Source organism: Haliotis rufescens, unplaced genomic scaffold, assembly GCF_023055435.1.
Source record: "Haliotis rufescens isolate VD_foot unplaced genomic scaffold, xgHalRufe1.0.p SCAF_18, whole genome shotgun sequence".
Taxonomy (NCBI): domain Eukaryota; kingdom Metazoa; phylum Mollusca; class Gastropoda; order Lepetellida; family Haliotidae; genus Haliotis; species Haliotis rufescens.
The window spans coordinates 10042394-10063772 of NW_025963868.1; the positions used below are offsets into that span (position 1 = coordinate 10042394).

General features: G+C 39.0%; 1 protein-coding gene across 6 annotated transcripts; it reads right to left on the reverse strand.

The window, feature by feature from the left end:
• Positions 1-2218: 2218 nt before the first annotated feature.
• LOC124120191 (GA-binding protein alpha chain-like) lies at positions 2219-21252 on the reverse strand. 6 transcript variants are annotated; one of them, XM_046482947.2, is made up of 11 exons: positions 21234-21252; positions 17706-17828; positions 15974-16148; positions 15177-15261; positions 13969-14046; positions 12417-12554; positions 10906-11118; positions 10359-10424; positions 9026-9112; positions 7765-7988; positions 2219-6217 (listed from the first exon to the last, which is right to left on the reverse strand). In XM_046482947.2, exons 2-11 carry the CDS (start codon positions 17816-17818, stop codon positions 6035-6037), a joined length of 1362 nt encoding a protein of 453 aa, XP_046338903.1. In that variant the 5' UTR covers positions 17819-17828; positions 21234-21252; the 3' UTR covers positions 2219-6034. The 6 variants fall into 6 exon arrangements, with proteins under 6 accessions (XP_046338903.1, XP_046338906.1, XP_046338901.1 ...); XM_046482950.2 differs by lacking the exon at positions 21234-21252 and adding an exon at positions 19263-19499 and having other exon boundaries at positions 13969-14043; XM_046482945.2 differs by lacking the exon at positions 21234-21252 and adding an exon at positions 19263-19499.
• Positions 21253-21379: the final 127 nt, after the last annotated feature.

A 21379-nucleotide genomic window follows, 5' to 3' on the forward strand; every position in this document is an offset into this window, starting at 1 on the left:
TACAAATGCTTTTCTTATATGAAGCTAAGGTAAGACTTGAGAAATAAAATACAGTCAGTTCTCTAATCAAGGCTGGAAATATATATGACAATGTCAGTTTGAAAAGCAGTTTAGATGTAAGAATTTAGTGTTACAGTCAAAATAACAGTCCTATCCTGAGTTGCTAGAACACTGCAGCCAGAGTTTGAGAACCAATTGTCTTCTACTTCACAGCCGACACACATGGACAAATTACATAATACATGATCATTATGTACAGGAACATCTACCATCACTATATACAAAAGAACAATAATGTGCATAGAAATAACAGTGACTATGTTCTTCATGGTGGAAATTCTTGCAAGTTATACTTGATATGGTCAGTATGTACAAGATTGTAATATCTACTGCAAGTTAAATAATTAACTTCATAATAATGCAGTTTCCACACTAACATTTATATATAGGATTAGATGAAAAATGAAAGTTGATTCAAACTGAACAGTCGCAGTTTGGTGCTTTGATTTATACAATTTTTACAGAAGAAAAAAAACAGCATGCATTTAAATCTACAATAATCATTTCTGTTAAATTTAGGATCCATCTTAAGCCTTGTCAGGCATTAAGCAAGTTTGTTGTTTAACTCGGCACTCAGTAATATTCCAGCTCTAGGAGGGCAGTCTACAAATAATCAAGTCTGTTCCAGCCAATCCAGTGACTGACATAGTCGCCTCTTATGACAAGCATGGGTTGCCGAAGACCAATTCTAACCAAAGTACATGTGTGGCCTTATGTTTGTCATAAATTGGGATTTCCATGTAGGAGCTGAAACTTATTGTTTCTTACAACAGAAATGTCAGATAAACACTATCTTCATGCATCAATTGAATAAGTTTCAATCATTCCAACATTTGTTATCTTTGGAGTTTAATGTGACATGCAGTTGATAACACTTGCGTTGATTCACTATCTCCTATGCCTATGGGACCCAAAAGGGTTGATAAAACACTGTAATGTACAGTGGAAGCTGGTCTGCCATGGTTCTAATGATCAGTAAAAATAATAACCAACTCGTCAAACCAAAATAACATATATACCCTAAATGCATTTGTAATGTAATTGTTTTACACTTTTAGATTACAGGTCTGAGAATTTTATGTTTGTTGTTTTAAAAACTTTGAAAGTTAGAAAGGTGTCTAATGGACTGTATGATTTATGTGTATATTGTTATGGCATGTATCACAGAATTGGCGGAATTCCGCTGATCCATGGAAAATTCTCATCCCTGTTTATAGAACTGAAGGCTTAAGTTTACATCTCTATCGTTTTTTTCTTTCTTTTCAAGAAACAAGTATTTGTAAGTACACATGAGTATAACAATGTGAAAAATGTTATTTCACTATCAATTACTCAATATAGAGTGTGCCGAGTTCAAAACACCACTTTGAACAGTATTTCAATAATGTGTCAGCTTAAAGTGGGAGGAAAGGCTAGATTTTTACCACTTTAGTGAATCCCACAATGGTAATGGTAATGACAAAGGATCACTAAAGTAAAGGGGCATATCTGTTATCGGATCCTGACACAATCAAGGGACACAACTCTGCACAGCCAATTGTGGCATCTTAGACCACTGTGCCATTCCATAGGAATGAGTGTGGTTTTATACCACTTTGAATTGTATGTTCAGTTTCATCTGGCATTGACATCAGAAGTTCCGAAGTGATGCACTATGGCAACCCATGCCCCTTCGTCTACAGGAACAAGTAGTGTAACACAAATATAATCATAACACTTGGAAATACTTACAGTAACAGTGTCAATCACACTATACATTGGTGACAAATACACTCAACACTTGACAAAATCATCCTCATATCTGTCAGAGCTCCAGATAAGCTGCGTATCTGCGCAAAATACGCATCAGAAATGCAGAAATATGCAGTAAAATACGAACATTACAGATACGCTACAAAAATAAAACTTGTGTGTATCATCAAAATATTGTGAAGTAACCCTGCGTATTTGATTAGAAAATCAGCAACTTATTTTGAAATTATAAACGGGCATTCCGTCAACCTTGCCAAACTCCACGATGACAGTTACATCATGATCATTTGCCATCACACTTTCTTCTGGAAGTATCGTGGTATTTTGGAGTCCTATAAAGCTCTCGAACCCACATGACACCAGTTTGCAGGGACTAGATGAATAGTTTTTAAATATTTAACTTAAATACCCACATGTGTAAAACTAGTGGGTAACAGAAATTTGAATACCCAGATAGAATTACTGATACCCAATGATTTAAAAATGCATGGGTAAAATACCCACATCAAAAGCTTATCTGGAGCTCTGATCTATCACAAAAACATGAACCTTAGGAAGATTGGAATGGATTAGGTCGGACAGTACTGAAAAAGACTTTCTGAATCTGTTGCCAATGGTGTTGGCAAGTGTTGGGTTTGTCCAATGGCTTATCATACTGCACCAATGAAATAATAGAAACTCAGGATATATGAGAAGCATGAGTGTCAGGTACAGCCTGTTACTTGAGCCACAAACTCGAGTTCAGGAATACTTATTTCTGTGATAGAAAGCTTAGCCAATGACAGTTTATCAAGACCAAAATCTATTGAAATTGATGCCAATAGACACATAGGATCAGTCATCTCAAAATGGCTTGGCAGACTGCAGTTATCCCACCCTCTTAATGCTTCAAAACTGGAGCCTCAGTCCAGTTTGCTAACCCGACACTACTAAATTGTGATGAGGACAAGTTTGTTTGTTTGTTTGTTGTTTAACGCTGCACTCAGCAATATTCCAGCTATATGATGGCGGTCTGTAAAATAATCGAGTCTGGACCAGAAAATCCAGTGATTGACATCATGAGCATCCATCCACGCAATTGGGATCGATGACATGTATCAACCAAGTCAGCGAGTCTGACCACCGGATCCCGTCAGTCGCCTTTCACGACAAGCATAGTCACCTTTTACGGCAAGCATGGGTTGCTGAAGACCTATTCTATCCCGGATCTTCACGAGTCTGAGGACAAGTGAACACATTCAGTGAGGGTAGTCCTCACTGACTAGTAGCATTGCAGGGCTATAATTTTAAACAAGTTCTCAAGGCTCCAATTTTAGAACTGTCATTTCTTAACCCCCCTCAATATATAAGTTTTGGCGACTCCCCAAAATAAATGACCAGTTCCCAAAAAGTTGAGGCATAGTCTGATGTTGAATAATATGTACATGAGTATTAACACATGTTGCACATGGGATGAAATGGTTATGAACGAAATAACTGTAAACTACATCTTCTGCAATGTTCATTGAGAATACTCTTGGTCAATACAAAATAAGGCAGGCCCCTTAGTCACTATACTAAACAACAGCCAATGTTGACTTGGTCAATCAGTCTAAATGTTTTCCAAATTCTGGCAAACAACAGACAATGAAATTATTTTTGACATGTTGCTTCAGCTAACAAGAAAATACTCAGGATACAAGTCTTGATTTACTTTTCTTGATCTTGCAAATACATCGTAGGTATCACAATAAATGCAACCATATTTGGGTTAATATACAAAAGAAAAAAAAAAGGTACTCCCGTCTTATACAGTCTCTATCAATAATCATTGAACATTTGCGATTTGTCTGAATTTGGCTAAAACTGCTTTCACGAAAAGTATTACAATTGCTGATTTAGAAATTTTGCTTCATGCTTTCATCAAGAGTATTTGTACAAGTAGTGAAACACTTAATTACCCTAAGCACAGTTGCTAGCTAGGCTGTGTGAAGCAAATGGCAAATACCCTGGATCTGTGTCAAATGTATCCGGTTCTTTTTCTTTCTAGCTACGTTCTTCCTTTCCAGCACTGGTGTCCCTGGCCACACAATATTTCAGGTGTCTTTTCAGCAGTTATTGATCAAAACTTTAAAGGTAGAAAAATAATCAAAAACAATTTATTTTCGATTTGGAAGAAATTTTAGTTTTCGTTAAATATTTCAGGTTCTCAAATAAATGATGTGTCGTCAATGTATTATTGGAAACATGAAAATGTTTTTGACTAGAATAAGTAATAACCTAAATGCCTCTTGACAGCATTGTCTTGTAAAATAGGTGGTGTTTGTCTACAGGAAGTGAACACCTTCACCCATGACGGCAGATCCCCACACCATGCAAGCTAGTGCAGCAAAAACATTTTCTTTGCTGTTGTCATAAGCATTTCTAAGTGGCATGAAATTGAAATTGAATCAAGTCTTTCAAATGAAATCCTACACCAATAAATAACCTATTAGTAGAACACTATTTTACCCAAGACTTACTTTTTCAATATTTTAACCAAACACTACTTTCAAAGGATCAACAAAGCACCAATACAATGCCTCCAAAGTACCCATCCTGTTCATATCTATATGTCTGTGCACCAGTATATAAAATATTTGGTCTCAAACAATGACTTGAGAAAAACCGGTTCCTCTAGTAATCCCATGTCATATATGCAGAATGAAATTTCAGCAAATTTGTGTTCAAATTTGTTTTCTTAAATTCTGAAATGGGCGTTGATGATATGATAATGATGATTGCGTTTAACATTGTTTCTGCATGTGTTAAGTAAAAATATTAATTTAATAAACTAAACTAACCCCACCTCATTAAATGCATGCAGCACAATGGTAAATTCCAGCCCATATGAAATCATTCATCCCATGCAAAGCAGTGTAGAAACAGGGTTCCTTATCAGAATTAAGTAGGTATTTCATACAGTAAAACAGGTTTCTTAGCACTGATAAGGAACTGAGTCAGGAAATGTTTAAATAATATTTACAAATGTTCAAAACATGAGGGACATGATAATGGAAGCAACAACAGAATATAAAGGATGAAAACAATGCATATCTTGAGATTGGGTTCTCCGCTATCTTGCCGACTTACTGAGGAATGCTGTTGCTGTTTAATGAATGACAAAGGGGTTCTTCTGGGCTGTGGAAATACAGAAATTGTGAACTCGTCCCTGGACAAACACATAGTAAATATTCACATGTCTGGAGACAAAGTCTACTTGTCCTGAATTATAAACTGAGCAGTTGGTGTGACCTACCAAGACTTCTTACCATACCCATTTCAATTGGTTTCCTTGGTAGTCTGATCAACCATTCAGAAACAGTGTCTTAAAGCAAGAATAAAAACAGAACAAGGAAGTAAATAAACACTGTCGTCAGTTGGAGTGATCATACTTGCGATGTTCACACTTTTTCAAAGCAATATTTTGTACACAAATATTTTATCAAAATTGACTCAAGATATGCTAAAATGTATTGTGGAAACAGCAACAACAGCTGTACCGTCCTTTATAAGCCACTTTCCCGACAGGGGATGAAACGTAGGATGCATCAATGCATCAGACATGTTACGAACATAACCATCACGGTTTCATTTGGATCAATCAACCAAGTCATGGAGGCTTTGTCAGGGAGTTCTCCAGTAAGTCTTGGCAATAAGTTGCCAAAATGTTTGAATTAATTGAATTGACAAAACATTACCTAATTGTAACTTCAAATCACAGATCAAACCCTCAAATTCCATAAACTATAATAAAAAATACTGCTGTCAAGGAACTACTACGAATTTAAGGGGAACAAAACATGTTTTCTTCATCATCCTATCTTTAGGTACCAAATATTGGCTTATCCTTTTACCTTAAATCATGCTCCCCTAACAGCATGTTGTATAAGTTAACTGAAATGATTGAAGATTCAGGTGTTAACTAATTCTTCTCGCACACTCTCACACAAACACACACAGAGCCCAGGACAGATTGGCAGCACATAGCTGACCGCCCAGCTGAGATCTCACAATGGAATTCAGTTTATCTGTACAAAGCACTGTAGCTGCCCACTGGTCATCAAGTAAATCGGGGCGCCCAGTCATGGCACCGGTTGGTCATTGTTTTCGTGTCCACACGTTCTGTGTGAACGAGAATAGTTCTGGTGCCACTGGACAGCACACTATGCTACTGGTTTACACAGGTAAGGCTTGTCACAGTCTAGCACATGGTCTGTGTCTTCTGATCCACACGTTTGACACCCAGGGGGCGTAGGTTCTCCCGCACTCGTTGTAGCTTCTTCTCGGCCGACTCCCCGACCAGTCGGTTCAGCTCCCCTGCATTGTAGCCTAGCAACATCTTCAGGTCACACACAAACTTGTACACAAACCTCTTCCCATGCACCTGGCAAACATACAGAAAACCATGTTATACACCAAGGTAATTCTTTTAATGTAAGTGTGAGTGAGATGGGTTTTATGCCGCTTTAAGCAATATTCTAGCAATATCACGGCTTGGGACACCAGAAATGGGCTTCACACATTGTACCCATGTCGGGAAAGGAACCCGAGCCTTCAGCGTGACAACCAAACGCTTAAACCACTAGGCTAGCCAACACCAGAAATGGGCTTCTCACATTGTACCCAAGTGGGGAATCCAACTCAGGTCTTCAGAGTGACGAGTGAACTCTTCAACCACTAGTCTACCCCACGCCCTCTTTGTGTGCAACAAATAGGGGTGTTTCAAGTGTATCACAATATTTTACGATGCACAAGACCATATTGTGATATGTATCACAATGTATTGTATAATTCTAAATTTTTGAACTAAGAAGCAATTTGAAACATCAATGTATGAATTGAAGTTTATAAATTGAATAAAACAAGATGCCGGTACAACAATAATATTTACTCATTCAATACATACGCAAGGATGAAAACTCTGGGACAGTGACGACTTGATGTTACACCACTGCCACAGACGAACTCCAGAATGCGAAACCAACATTTTGGAATTACGGAACATTTCGAAGGTACATGTATTTGGCAAGTATTACACTTACAGTGTATCACATTAAACACATGATAAAAGTCGCTATTTGAAATCATCCAAAATACCAAGCATTCAAAATCATATTGTGGTAAGTATCGTGGAAAGAATGAACCTCAATTTACCAATATACCGTTAATACTGCGCACCCTTAGCAACAAATATGTTTGAGGAAATCTATTGCATAACATATCTTTCTTTGTTGTGTAACATGGCCCTTAACAATATTCCAATCTGCCTGTCAAAAGATCTGGACCAGTAAGCAACCATCCAATGAGTCTGGGAAGGATTGTATCCTCTCAATGAGTCTGACTATAAAAGTCCAGTTTCCACCCTTGCCGAACTAGGCTGGTATTATGGAGTTACATTTTGGCTGGACTAACGAGTCTAGGCATAGTCCAATCAAAATCGTGTTCCGAAATCGAAATCCGGTTCGTAAACTGTCAAGCAGATTTTGGTTGATTGCAGGATTTGCAAAGCATGTGCACTGTTAACTTGTTGTCAACAGATATTTTCTAAATCTTTTTATGTTTTTAATCCAGGTGCTCACATGATTTGATGCATTTCTCGATGTAAGACTCGTTTTATCACAATATACAGATCTTGATTATCGATCAGATTGTCGTGACTGGGCGCCCCTGTTTTGTTTGAAGCAAATGCAAGTGATACGAAAGGTGGAATCTGATTGGTCCATAGGAGAGGCATAGAAGGGACATAACTCGTAAGCCAGTGGTTGCGCTACGACCGAGCCCAGGAATTCCAGCCTAGTTCGTCAAGGGTGGAAACTGGACTCTTAAAGTCAGTTAACTCTCTTGCCTCGGGAAGATGAGGTTTCTGGGGGATCTATTCCAACCTGGAATCTCTACAAGGGGTACTAGTAACGCTGTTTGGTTAACACTCACCTTAGCAATCATATCTCCATCGTAGTAGTAACGTAAGGCACGGCTGAGCTTCTCGTAGTTCATGGTGGGCTTGTTCTTCCTCTGCCCCCACAACTGGGCCACCATCTCGGGGTTGTTGAGCTTGAACTCCCCCTCGTCCCCGACCCACTGGATAATCTCCCGGCAGTCCTTGTCCGTCAGTAGCTCCAGGAGGAACTGCCACAACTGGATCTGACCGTTGTTCCCTGAAACACACATCAAGTCAGTCTCAAACCTGTTCTTTCTAAAACATCTGCTTGTCTTCACAGATTCTTTCAAAATACCATAGTGCTTCAGATTGTCGGACTTTGTTCATAGGAAGTCAGTTTCAAAGTGGTCCTTTCTGACATTTCTTCTCCTTGTCTTCCCTTATTCTTTCAAAATCTTGATACCGTAGTCCTTGAGATTGTCCGACTTTGTTCAGAGGAAGTCAGTTTCAAAGTGGTCTTTTCTAACATTTCTTCTTGTCTTCCCTTATTCTTTCAAAATCTTGATATCATAGTGCTTCAGATTTGCTATGTTGAATTTGCTCATAAATTACAATTAGACCACCTTTTTTCATGATTTGGTTTTCAAATTCAATCAACCAGAGCCAGAATCAGCAAAATACTAAATCAAAGTAGTTCACACAGAATAAGCATTTATTTTTTCCAACTGAAATAAACCAATTGATCAAACAATTTTTATGGCAAAAATAATGCAATTTGGGAAAATATTGAGCCATGCAAATAATTTGACCAAGTGGACTGTCTTTAGAAATGTCATCCTCATTATTATGTCAACTGGTGCTCCGACATTGTTTACCGGGAATTCCAACCATTCCCTTGAATACACTGTACCGAGTTTGCTAATGAACTCCACCTTCACGCCTACCAAAGAAACCAACAGAAGGCTCGTAAACTATGGAATATGTTGGTTAGTTGGGTGGTTTGTTGTTTAACGCCACACTCAGCAATATTCCAGCTATATGAAGGTGGTCTGTAGTGATTGAGATGGGTTTGACGCCGCTTTTAACATTATTCCAGTTATATCACGGCATGTCAGCTTAATGTGGGAGGAAAGCCTGAAGTGATGCTAGGTGATGGTGCATGGGTTGTTGAAGACCTATTCTAACCCTATTGGAAACCTATTCTAACCCTACTGGAAACCATGTGCCCAACTGGCAATAGGTTATAATTCTTACATCATTACTGAAAAAAGATGTGGCAATGCCTAGCTCTAGAATGAACACTGAAGCACCCACCAGTTCTGTTTCCTGGAGATAAACGTTCTTCTCCTGTGATTCTTGGAGACCTTGGACGGGAAGATTTGGATAATGATCTCACACGATCTGCAAAAACAACATCCACACAGTTAACCTGAGGTCAGCCTTATCATTTGTGAATGCTCATGTGTATTGAATGATTTGGTTTGGTTGCTTTGTTGTTTAATGCCGCACTCAGCAATATTCCAGCTTTATTACGGACGTCTGTAAATAATCGAGTCTTGACAAGACAATCCAGTGATTGATATCATGAACATCAATCCACGCAATTGGGATCGATGACACTGAAGGGCATGCCCAGGAATCACACTGAGTTTCAGTGAACAGTTTGTACATGGATCCCCAAAGATCCCATGTTGGAAGAGCCAGCTTTGTTTGTTCACACAGCAATGTTCCAGACAGGGTAAACTGACATGTAATCAACAAAGCCAACAAATCTGCCCAAGCAATCCACTGATTTGCCTTGTACAACTAGCGCGGGTTGCTGGGGATCAATCTAAGCCATGTCCACGGGTGTAAGAGCCAAATCAGGATCTATCGGTCACTGTGTGAACTAGCTAAGCATGTATCACGGTACCTCAACTGTATGGATTGTTGCGGCGCACGAAGGCGCACGCAGGCACACTCAGATCTTAGCCCATGATGTATACTAACTGTCTGTCCAAACTCTTTTTTACAGACTGCTATAATATAGCTGGAATATTGATGGATTGGTTTGGTTGGTTTGTTGTATTCAGCAATATTCCAGCTATATGACGGCACGGTCTGTAAAATTAATCGAGTCTGGACCAGACAATCCAGTGATTGACATCATGAGCATCAATCCACGCAATATGAATACGATGACATGCATCAACCAAGTCAGCGAGCCTGATCACCTGATCCCATTAGTCACCGCTTACGACAAGCATAGTCGTATTTTACGGCACGCCTGCGTTGCTGAAGACCTGTTCTACCCCGGATCTTCATGGCCGGAATATTAATGAATGCATCCACAACACGACATCCACCTATGTACCAATAGTTCCATTATCAGTGAGAACACTTCACACGTCATTTGTCAACAGTGTCTGATACTGTGTAGTTAAATAGCATTGTGTTTCTTTTTGTTTAACACCACCCTCCTCAATATTCCAGCTCTATGACGGTGTTCTACAAACATGGTCAATCATCAAGCCTGGATCAGAAAATCCAGACACAATTTGGATACAAAGACATGCATAAACCAAGTCAGTGAGCCCGACAACCTGATAGATCTTCATATAAGTCTTAAAATTAGAAAACACTGCACAATGTATTCGCCACAACCTACTTTCTGTGTCCGACGTGGAAACTGTGATGGTTGTGATGGCGTGAGGTGTCGGCTGCTGCATCACGGCTGAAACACACCAACAACATATTTAAAAGGCGGGGACTTACAGGCCTCAAAGTTGCGACTAAAATGGTCGCCAATGTGACCTAATTTTCAATTTGTCTACTTTCTAAAATTCAGAGATAGCCAAATGACTACCTTGAAAAATATCTTGAGGCGACTAAATTCTATTGCTACACATATTTAGACACAAAAATAAATGTCTGCTACTAATTGTACTCACAAATAATTCCTTCTTAAAAAGGTCAACAATGAACCGAAATACATGAATATTATTGTAATTAGTATTTTATTTTAGTTGATAGTTTATTGGATAACCAAGGATATACCTATATAATCTACTAACATAAACTGCATCATTGTTTAAGTGCATGAGAGAAGCAATGGCAGAGACAGCCGAACTCTAATTTGAGGAAACACATTAGGCTGTCTGCAGCCCATGGGGACATTATGCCCAGTAGAAGAGAGCCGTAAAGGTCTTACTTACCAACAAATTTACACTTTCGGAGCAGCTCAAGATGGGTCCAGAAAATGTCGCCCGGGTCATGAGGGATGAAGTTGATGAACTCTGGGTGTGTGAGCTCGGTCAGCTGCTTGCCGTCCAACCGGAAGCTGTCGATGTCCACAGCCTGCAGCGCGAACTCCTTCACTGCCCACTGTATCCAGTGCCGAACATGCACCTCGCTCCACTGGACTGGGTCTGTACAACAGTGAGTTGAGATTGACACTTCTCTGAACAGTAGATCAGTTTCATCACTAGTGAGTGATTATTGCTGAATGAGGCATCATCAATCTTGCAGCTGAGTAAGTCTAAAGCAATGCGATCCTAGACGATGACCATCGGGAATCTGGATAAACTACAGGGATAATTGCTATAATTATCAAAAGAACAGTCTAATATACTGAAAATCAGTGTCTTACTGTGACGTAGCTAAGGTGTTTTATAAGTTTTGGCAACTTTGGAGATATATTTTCCGAAACCATTTTGCGAGGGCACGAAGCCTACCTTAGCGGGATCAGCAGCCATATCTGTGCTTGTAGACCTCTGCGGCTTGAAACCTTCTCCACAAATCAAAATAGTTGGATTTGGCCGAAATATGTTTGAATTGTTACCTTGTTTTGTTTTGACGTTGTGTGTACAAATGACTGCACTTCTTAACGTTATGACAGGACAGACCGACTGTCAACGTCAGAATGTGGCCGTGACGTCTCATAGACTAGGGTTAGAGTAACCCTTTGAGAAAGGACAGTTACTCTAGCAGACAGACCGATGGATTGCCGCAAAAGGCAAGTAAAAACAGTTGTTGTTTTGCGTATATGTTGCTTCGCCACTGTATAAGAAACAGATTTCAGTTGGAACTTTATTGGCTACTGTCACTGTCTGACCGACACATTACCTACCCTGTGACGTAATAAATATTGATGCGCACATTCCAGGAAAACACACAATGTTTCGGTAATGTTTGTGAGAGAGGGAAAGCGATTTTCAAGCACAGAATTAAAGAATGACATTATATGACAAAGAGGTTATCACGCTTGTGTGTTTGGGGATGGTATATATCCTGTATTAGGAATAAACACTGTATTTAGCTCGCCAATTTACAGTTTTTACATTTTTCATTGGATAATGCATGCTTTTCTGTATGCAAGTTAATTGAAAGTAATTTGGTTTTGAATATTTTAGAGGGTATTTTACGCAAATATGCGGCTTATCTGTAGCTCTGCATGTATCAGCAGAACCCACACATTACTTCAGTAACCCTATTACAAAGTAATCACCCACTGTGTCACTGTTGCCCACAATAATCTGAGTGACCACGGTTTTACGCCACATTTAGCCATAATCCAGCAATATGATGACTAAGGTACACCAGAAATGTGCTTTACACATTCTACCCATGTAGAAAATAGAACCTGGGCCTTTGGTAAGACGGGGAAGACCTTCACCACTGTGCTATCCCAACCTCTCCACAAAAAACTGATGCACGAGCTACTCACCAAAGGGTATCTTCAGCCTCTCCTGTTCCCGGCGGAAGTTCTGGTCCACGATCCACCGTGTGACATTCTCCGACTCCTCTGGTAGCGGGATAACTACCTTTGTGTTAGCCTGTTGAATCTGCTGAGTTGCTGCCGGGACTGAGGATAGAAACTTAACATAAGGAAACTGAAAGCAAAACTGTGATAGCGAGTCATCCACTTGGAACATGTGAAAGTACATGTCATATCTATGTACTGTCGATAGGGTGATCAATAACGCCAGGGAGTTATCTAGACCAGCTCAGAGGCCGATATTCAGACACAATCAAGCAAATGTCAAATTGGGAATTAATAAGTTCCTGTTTCATGTAAATATTGTTTGTGGTGGCTTGGTGACCTGTATTCCACTGATTACACATGCGAACTAAGAGGAACAGTCTCAATTTCACATCATTACACTGAATGCAGTGTGAGTGAGTGAGTGAGTATGATTTTACGCCGCTTTTAGCAATATTCCAGCAATATCACGGCAGGGGACACCAGAAATGGGCTTCACACATTGTACCCATGTCGGGATTCGAACACGGGTCTTCGGCGTGACGAGCGAACGCTTTAACCACTAGGCTACCCGACCGCCCACTGAATGCAGTGTAACAGTGCAGTATCAAATTTTACAAATTTTAACATTTTCCCCCCAATTTACCTGCCAAGGGCACTTAGTTTGGAATCTTACATAAATCCCTGTGTGCAATATCTATGGGTTCATCTTTATCTTCTTTCACAGCTATTGTGTTTACAAGCCTGTGACTACCAGGTAATTGGAGTGAGTGAGTGAGTATGCCGCTTTTAGCAATGTTCCAGCAATATCACGGTGGGGGGACACCAGAAATGGGCTTCACACATTGTACCCATGTCGGGAATCGAACCCGGGTCTTCGGCGTGACGAGCGAACGCTTTAACCACTAGGCTACCCGACCGCCCCTCCAGGTAAATGGAAATTCTACAAAAGGATTAGGGCCAGTTACTCATACAGGCGCATACTTTCAAGAGTGAGTGAATGGTTCATGACATGACACAGCAATATTTCTGCCAGTCAATACTCAGGTTCCGACTATGTAAATCAGTGGTGGATATTATGAGCAACACCACACACACCATATTGAAAATCAGATTCAAACCTCGTGAACAAATTCGGGTATCATCATTGATGCGAACAAGCATGTGAAATTTCAGTTTGATCCAGTGGTTTCAGAGAAGATGCTTACAGGCCACCCTTCGAAATTCATGCTTGTCCGCTAGCCAGAGACAACAAAATTGTGCTGAGGACAAGCAAAAACTCAAAGATGGCAGTTCTCGGTGAATAGCCACATTTGAGGGCTATAATTCTGAACCGGTTTTCAATGCTTCAAATTAGCTTCAACATGTTCTAAGTGAAACTGAATAAACCTGACAGAAAATGAAAATAGAGTAAACATTTCAACCTTATTAAAGCACGACTAGCACCAAACTCTGAGGACTTCTGAGGCTGCAACTCTCTTCCGACACCCGAAAGACATGATGAACAGCTGCCTACCTGGCTCTACTGGCTGCGTCTCCACCTCGTCTGCTGTCTTCAGTATGTCCAGGATGTTAATTTTAGGCTTGACACCTGCTGAGGGAGATAGTTATACACAACATCAACACGGCCTTACTACATGGCAGTAGTCTTGACAACTACACTACATCACAGGACATATTTCAGCAGTAGAATCTTACATTTTTAGTCCACTAGTCCTTATAATGATAACATATAGCAAAACCCTTAAAGATTGCAAATTTCTACTGGTCCTTATGATACCTTAACTATTGGGCAATTTGGCAAGGACTACAGGACTAGTGCCAATTTCCAACGCTGTATTTACATACTTTCAGCGATAGAAACTAACAATTTTAGCCCACTAGTCCTTATAATGATGAGCTTATAACATATAGCAAAACCCTTTACAAAGGCACAGTTCTACTAGTCCAAAGTTCAACTAGGATACCTCGACTATTGGACATTTTGGCAAGGACGATATGATTGCTAATTTCTAAAACTGTACTTCTAATAGTTCTATCACAATACAAATGTTTCTGTCTTTTGAATCTGTTAATATCTCTATCAGTGGGGCATTTACACCATTTCCTCTCTAAACTATTTTTAGTCCACTCAGCAATTATCTACCTACATGATGGCAGCTTCTAAATAAATGGAGACTGCATCAGACAAACCAGTGATCGATATTATGAGCAACGTCCAAAGGAATTTATGACACAAAATACGCATGATCAACCGTTTTATTTACTGGCTTCGTGCAAGGGTTGCTGTTACCTGTTTAACCCAGCATCCCACTAAGCATGAGAGACTATGAATTACCGTATTCGACGTAATAAGCGTCCAGGGCTCTCTCAAAATTAGAAATAGGGGGCTCTTATTAGAAAATTATTTTGGTGAAAAAAACGGAGTTGAGAAATTGTAAATTTCGTGGTTTATACTGACAGCTTGAAATGTTTACATACGACAGATATATTTTTTCCAGAATTTAATTGCCCATAATTAAGGGTGCATATAACACACGAGTGCGCATTATACACAAATAAATAAGTCTTGTGTACATTGATCAAACGGAAGGGGTTCTAACTGGGACCGTGCACTAGCAAATATCGCCGTGGGCGCTTATTAGAGTGGGGTGCTTATTACGTCGAATACGGTACAGTCGAGAAGCATGTGGTCGTACGAGCTTGCAGCGACCGTGAGCGCACCTGGCTGTGACTTGACTTCCAGGTTGATCTGCACCATGCCGTCTCCCTGCACACACTGATCTACAAGGCTTTTGTTGGCATCCAGCTGGCAACACAATACCACAGAGTTCCATCATAATCACAACCCTCACACACGCTCTTCTTTTGTTTTTAAATCCAGGCCTCTGAACAGGTCTAAATAAACAGCTGTACTTGCCTGAATGTGTCTCTTGTCATTACTGTTAGTAGATTTGTGTGCTATGAATTATTATATGGACTATAACATGAGCCAATTTGTGTGCTATGAATTATTATATGGACTATAACATGAGCCAATTTGTGTGCTATGAATTATTATATGGACTATAACATGAGCCAATTTGTGTGCTATGAATTATTATATGGACTATAACATGAGCCAATTTGTGTGCTATGAATTATTATATGGACTATAACATGAGCCAATTTGTGTGCTATGAATTATTATATGGACTATAACATGAGCCAATTTGTGTGCTATGAATTATTATATGGACTATAACATGAGCCAATTTGTGTGCTAGGAATTATTATATGGACTATAACATGAGCCAATTTGTGTGCTATGAATTATTATATGGACTATAGCATGAGCTTACTGGACAGAAACTTTTTGGAAACTGAGGCTTTGGACTACTTTTCTCATTGGCTTCAAATAATTCAAACAATGACAAGGTGCCCTTCAGCCTGGCCAATGGCACTTTAATACGAGGAAGTTCGAACCCTGTAATTACTACTAGACTGGGAAGTAATGACGATGGGAAAAAGCCTGATCTTACCTGTATGCTGTCTTGCAAATAGAACTGGTGCTCTGCAAGGGAGCACTGTAGCCGCACTTCCAGGAGGCGCTTGAGTGTGAGCAGAGGCTCTGCAATGTCCATGTGTTGTATGATGAGGTTCTGATACTGAGGAGGAGGCTGCTGAGGCTGAATCATCTCCTCTTCGTATATAACACTGAAATACAGCCAAGATTAGGTCTCCACAGACATATCTGGGCCCATCTATTGGGTTCTGTTTCTTTGATTGTTGTTCAACGCCATTCCCAGGAGTATTCTAACTACATGACGACAGTCTTGGATATTTTCCAAATAAAAACATTTGTAAGGCTTCCCGCAATCTCATTGAAATCAGATCTTAGTTCTCGCTACCGCTAAACAAAGATCTGAGGACATCCCATGACGGGTCACGCCAGACCGACCTTTAGCGAACTTTGACCGACCAATGGAATGACTGACATGAAGTCGACATTAGAAGGCAGCTTTCTCGTGCTTTACAGCACTAATTACAAATTGGCGACTACCTTCGAAACATTTTGACAAATACTCGATTAAAAATTTGAAACCTGAACAAATAAACATTTTGGAATGGCTGTCTATATTGTACAGATTCAGTTGTTAAGCCCATAACTATCGTCCGGAATACCCTGTGTTAAAGTTTTTGACGTTGCATGATTAGAAATCACATTCCAACTGTCACTTTCATGATCTGGTAAGCGATGCTCTGATTGGTCGGATGAAAGGTCATTCTGACGTGACCCCTAATGGGATGTCATCAGATCTTGTTTTTGCAGTAGCGAGAACTAAGATCTGATTTTAATGAGATTGGGCTTCCCGCGGACTTGCGAAAATGTTATACCGTGTTATCCTGACAAATATAGTCAAACTACAACAATTATGACTTTTGATGAGTCAAAGCGTGGCATTTTAGATATATGTATCCATTCTGTGTCAAGTACAGTTCATTTCAAGGCGTCAATATCCTAAATGTGACCGTGGTTGTTGTAAATAATGGTAAGTCATTTCACATATGATTCCATCGAAATTAATGTTTACAAACAACACTGAATGAAATTTTCCATACATACAATGAACACTTTTCATTGCCAGAGAGTGTAATAACAGGATCAAACTGGTTAAGTGAGTGCTGATTTGTTGACATGGTATTTCCAGTGTTCCATGTGAATGTTTTTAAATAATTTGCATTGGGGAAAAAACATCAAAACTCATTGTGGTGTGTTTAATGGAAAATGTGTGCACTATACTCAAGAAAGCATAAGCATGATAAGTTGACTTTTTACATTTTATTTTATTCAAACGTTAAAGTCCAACAGTAACCATGGTAACTCTCAAATATGAGGTGGACCAAAATACAAATGGCAAAAAGATTATTCCGGATTCCTGCTTTTATCCAAGTTTGGAATGAAAATATAAACGAAATGTGCTGTGGACTTTGTGATGACGCAGCGGTGCCTGAGAAACGAGACTATTTTATTTTTAGCCTTATTTATGGTAAAATTGATATATATATATATGTATGTATTAAAAATTGTTTGGGATTGCGGATTGTGAATTTCAATTTTTTTTAATCAAAAGTATTTTCAATGCTTTGTTCAACTTTAGCTTAGAGGGGCTACAGGTTCTAAAATCTGTTGGTCCTGATTGTGGCTGGGCATTTTTCAGATGTCAAACACTGAGCATCGGTATAGTAATACAGTCAACACATGGAACCTACCCCTCGTCAATACAGACTTCCTCCTCTGTACGAGCCCGCTTCTCCTCCAGCACTTGAATCTCCACAGTGCCATCTTCATTGACGACCACCGGGGGGGACGCAGCCCGCTTCATTATCTACCAGCTGCAACAACAGTTCATTTCTAATAATATTTTGAGCCATACTCAAATGTTATCATTCTACATGTTCTAATTGCTTTTCTTTGGTTTCTTTAAAGTTAATCAATGGTTCCAGTCTATATAGAGTTGGGATCTCATTGTATATTCTAACATCGATGTATTGGTAATTTTTTTTATGATACTGTATTGATTCAAATTTATGATTCTCAATACTAAATTAATAATTCACTATAACAGGAACATGGACAGTGAGGACATAGGACATGTAATGGATCACTTCACTTCCGGTGAGACTGCAAGATACTCAGCTGTCTAGACAGAACAGAACTTTACTAGCCTGAACGGAAATTTACCTGACACAGGCTTCAAACTAGTGGCAAAAGTCTGTCTGTGTACTCTAATCATGTAAAATCAACATCTTAAATTTGTCATGAAGCTAAAGTAAAGAGTATAAATGACAGAAGCAAAAAAAAATTTCTTTCATGAGTTAGTTGTTGTATGCAAAATGGTGCTAAACATGACATAGTAACAACACTTAGCTAGGTTTTTGAAAGGCATTTAGAAGTGATACATTTAAGGAAGAGAATTTTTGGATGTCAACTTCATTATTATGAGGAACACAACGTTTCGGAGTATATGTTTACTCCTTCATCAGGTGAATGAATGACATGAGGCAGAGAGCATATATATGTATGCCATCCATGACCTCAGATGCAACTTCCACAAAATATCTGAACTGTAGTTTGCCACTCCTCAAAAATAATCACTTGTATTAAAAAGAAATGTGCTGAAAATGGTTATAGGTTCATAGAATCTACTCTACATCAACATCTCAAAATGAAAAATTTGCACTTTGGAAATTTGAAAATTTCAGTGGAACCAAAAATTATATGTCCCATCATTTTGTCCTTTCGATAAAAATGTCTACACATGACGTCAAAACCTTTCGTCATTGACAATAAGAACATACATGACAATCAAAGTTCAACATTACGCGATGATATTTACATACGTGACAGCACTGACACTAACAGACGACAATTTACGGCCTGTTCAACTTGCAGGAAGAAGTGAAAATACCAATCTGTGTCCGGGTTGAACACAATCTCTACAGCGACACTGTTGTAGTTTGGCAACCGGAAAAAATGGCGGATAGAAAAACGACATTTCTGCCAAAATTCCGAGTGGTAAATACATGTTGTTGCGACTTCTTAATTATCACCACTGCGTTGCTTCATTAAATATCCGAAGCATGGGAGGAAATAGATGTCTGCTTACTGTTTATATCGAAAACTTCCGGCCAAGCCAAACACGCTCAACATCCTGTTTGCGATAGACTGTGCATCGGCCTGTGGCATGCTAAGAAAACTCAATTTTCAGATAAGAATAATGTCGGTTTCAACTTATACTAACTTCTTCTAAAGTATTAGATACTTACGTTTACTAAAATCGTGCTGGCAACTGAAATATTCGTTGTTTTTGTAGTATATCGAACCGGAAACTTGCGATAAACGGAAATTGAACACAAAAGCGCAAAATTCACCACCTAAGATCACGTGACATCCGCACAAATGTACTTCCCATAAAACTAGCTTCAATGCTTGTTTTGACAGAAATTAGCCTGTTACAAATCGTTAATTTCGTGTGAGTCATCTCTTTACTATGGCAATTTCATAATAAATATATGAGTAATTTCTAAAATATTACGCCATAGCAAATATTATTCACAACTAAGTTACCTCCCTTTGACTTCATTTCTCAAATGTAATTTTCAATACAAGATATCCTAATTAGGTTGCACTGGAAAGAAGACACCAAGATGTATATACTTTGAATCTCATCTCATTGCTTTGAAATAAAACCCCGAAGAACAATCAACGTATTTGTCTCATATTTCTGTGGAGACGTAACACGTGTCCTTCTAAAGAGACAAGGTTTATATGAGGATGCCAAGTCCTTATGGTATTCCGGATGCCGCAGTGCCGTTCGCGGATGCCAACAAGTCAAAGGTTGAATTTCATTTTCGTCTCCCTTTTTTTACAAAGAGTGACACATCAAAAACATATTTAGCCCTCAGCTTAATTATTAACACGCATTGAAATGCATTCAGCTTAATTATTAGTGAGTGAGTATGGTTTTACGCCGCTTTTAGCAATATTTCAGCAATATCATGGCGGGGGACACCAGAAATGGGCTTCACACATTGTACCCATGTCGGGAATCGAACCCGGGTCTCCGGCGTGACGAGCCAACGCTTTAACCACTAGGCTACCCGACCGCCCCGCTTAATTATTAACACGCATGGTAATGCATTCTCTCTGTGTGTGTGTGTGTGTGTGTGTGTGTGTGTGTGTGTGTGTGTGTGTGTCGGGGCTGGGGGGGGGGGGGGGGGGGGGGCGGTGTTGTTGCGTATGATATCCAAGTCACAAAGTGATTTGGCCGAGGAAGCATGCAGTAAACAGGTAAGCGTTAGGAGAAATATAACGGACGACAGAAATATTACTGATGATAGAATATTTCAATGATAGACATATTACACATATGACAGAAATATCACTGATGACAGAAATATTACGGACGGCAGAAATATTACGGACGACGGTAATATTACAGATGATAGAAATATTACAGATGACAGAAATATTACTGATGATAGACATATTACACAAATGACAGAAATATTACAAATGACAGAAACATCACTGATGACAGAAATATTACGGACGACAGCAATATTACAGATGATAGAAATATTACTGATGATAGACATATTACCTATGATAGAAATACTTCAATAATAGACATATTACACAAATGACAGAAATATTACAGATGACAGTAATATTACTGATGACAGAAATATTACTGATGATAGACATATTACCTATGATAGAAATACTTCAATAATAGACATATTACACAAATGACAGAAATATTACTGATGACAGAAATATTACTGATGACAGAAATATTACAAATGCCAGAAATATCACTGATGACAGAAATATTACGGACGACAGCAATATTACAGATGACAGAAATAGTACCTATGATAGAAATACTTCAATGATAGACATATTACACAAATGACAGAAATATTACAAAAGACACAAATATTACAGATGACAGAAAAATGACAAATGACGAAAATATTACAGATAACAGAAATACCACTGATAACAGATATATCACAGATGAGAGAAATGTTAAAGATGACAAATGCCACAGATGACAGCAATATTACATGTGACAGAAATGTTTCAGGCGACAGAAATATTACACAGATGACAGAATTTGTACAATTGACATAGAAACAAGCTTATGGTGACATAGATACACATCCGGGTTATCAGGTGACGTGTTTCTTCCCTCATATCAAACATTAATTTCCAACTGACGGGATACTTACTTAGTTGATGCATGTCATCTAATTGCTTAGATCGATGATCACGAGGTCAATCACTGGATTGTCTGATCCAGATTCGATGCTCACGTGGTCAATCACTGGATTGTCTGATCCAGATTCGATGCTTACGAGGTCAATCACTGGATTGT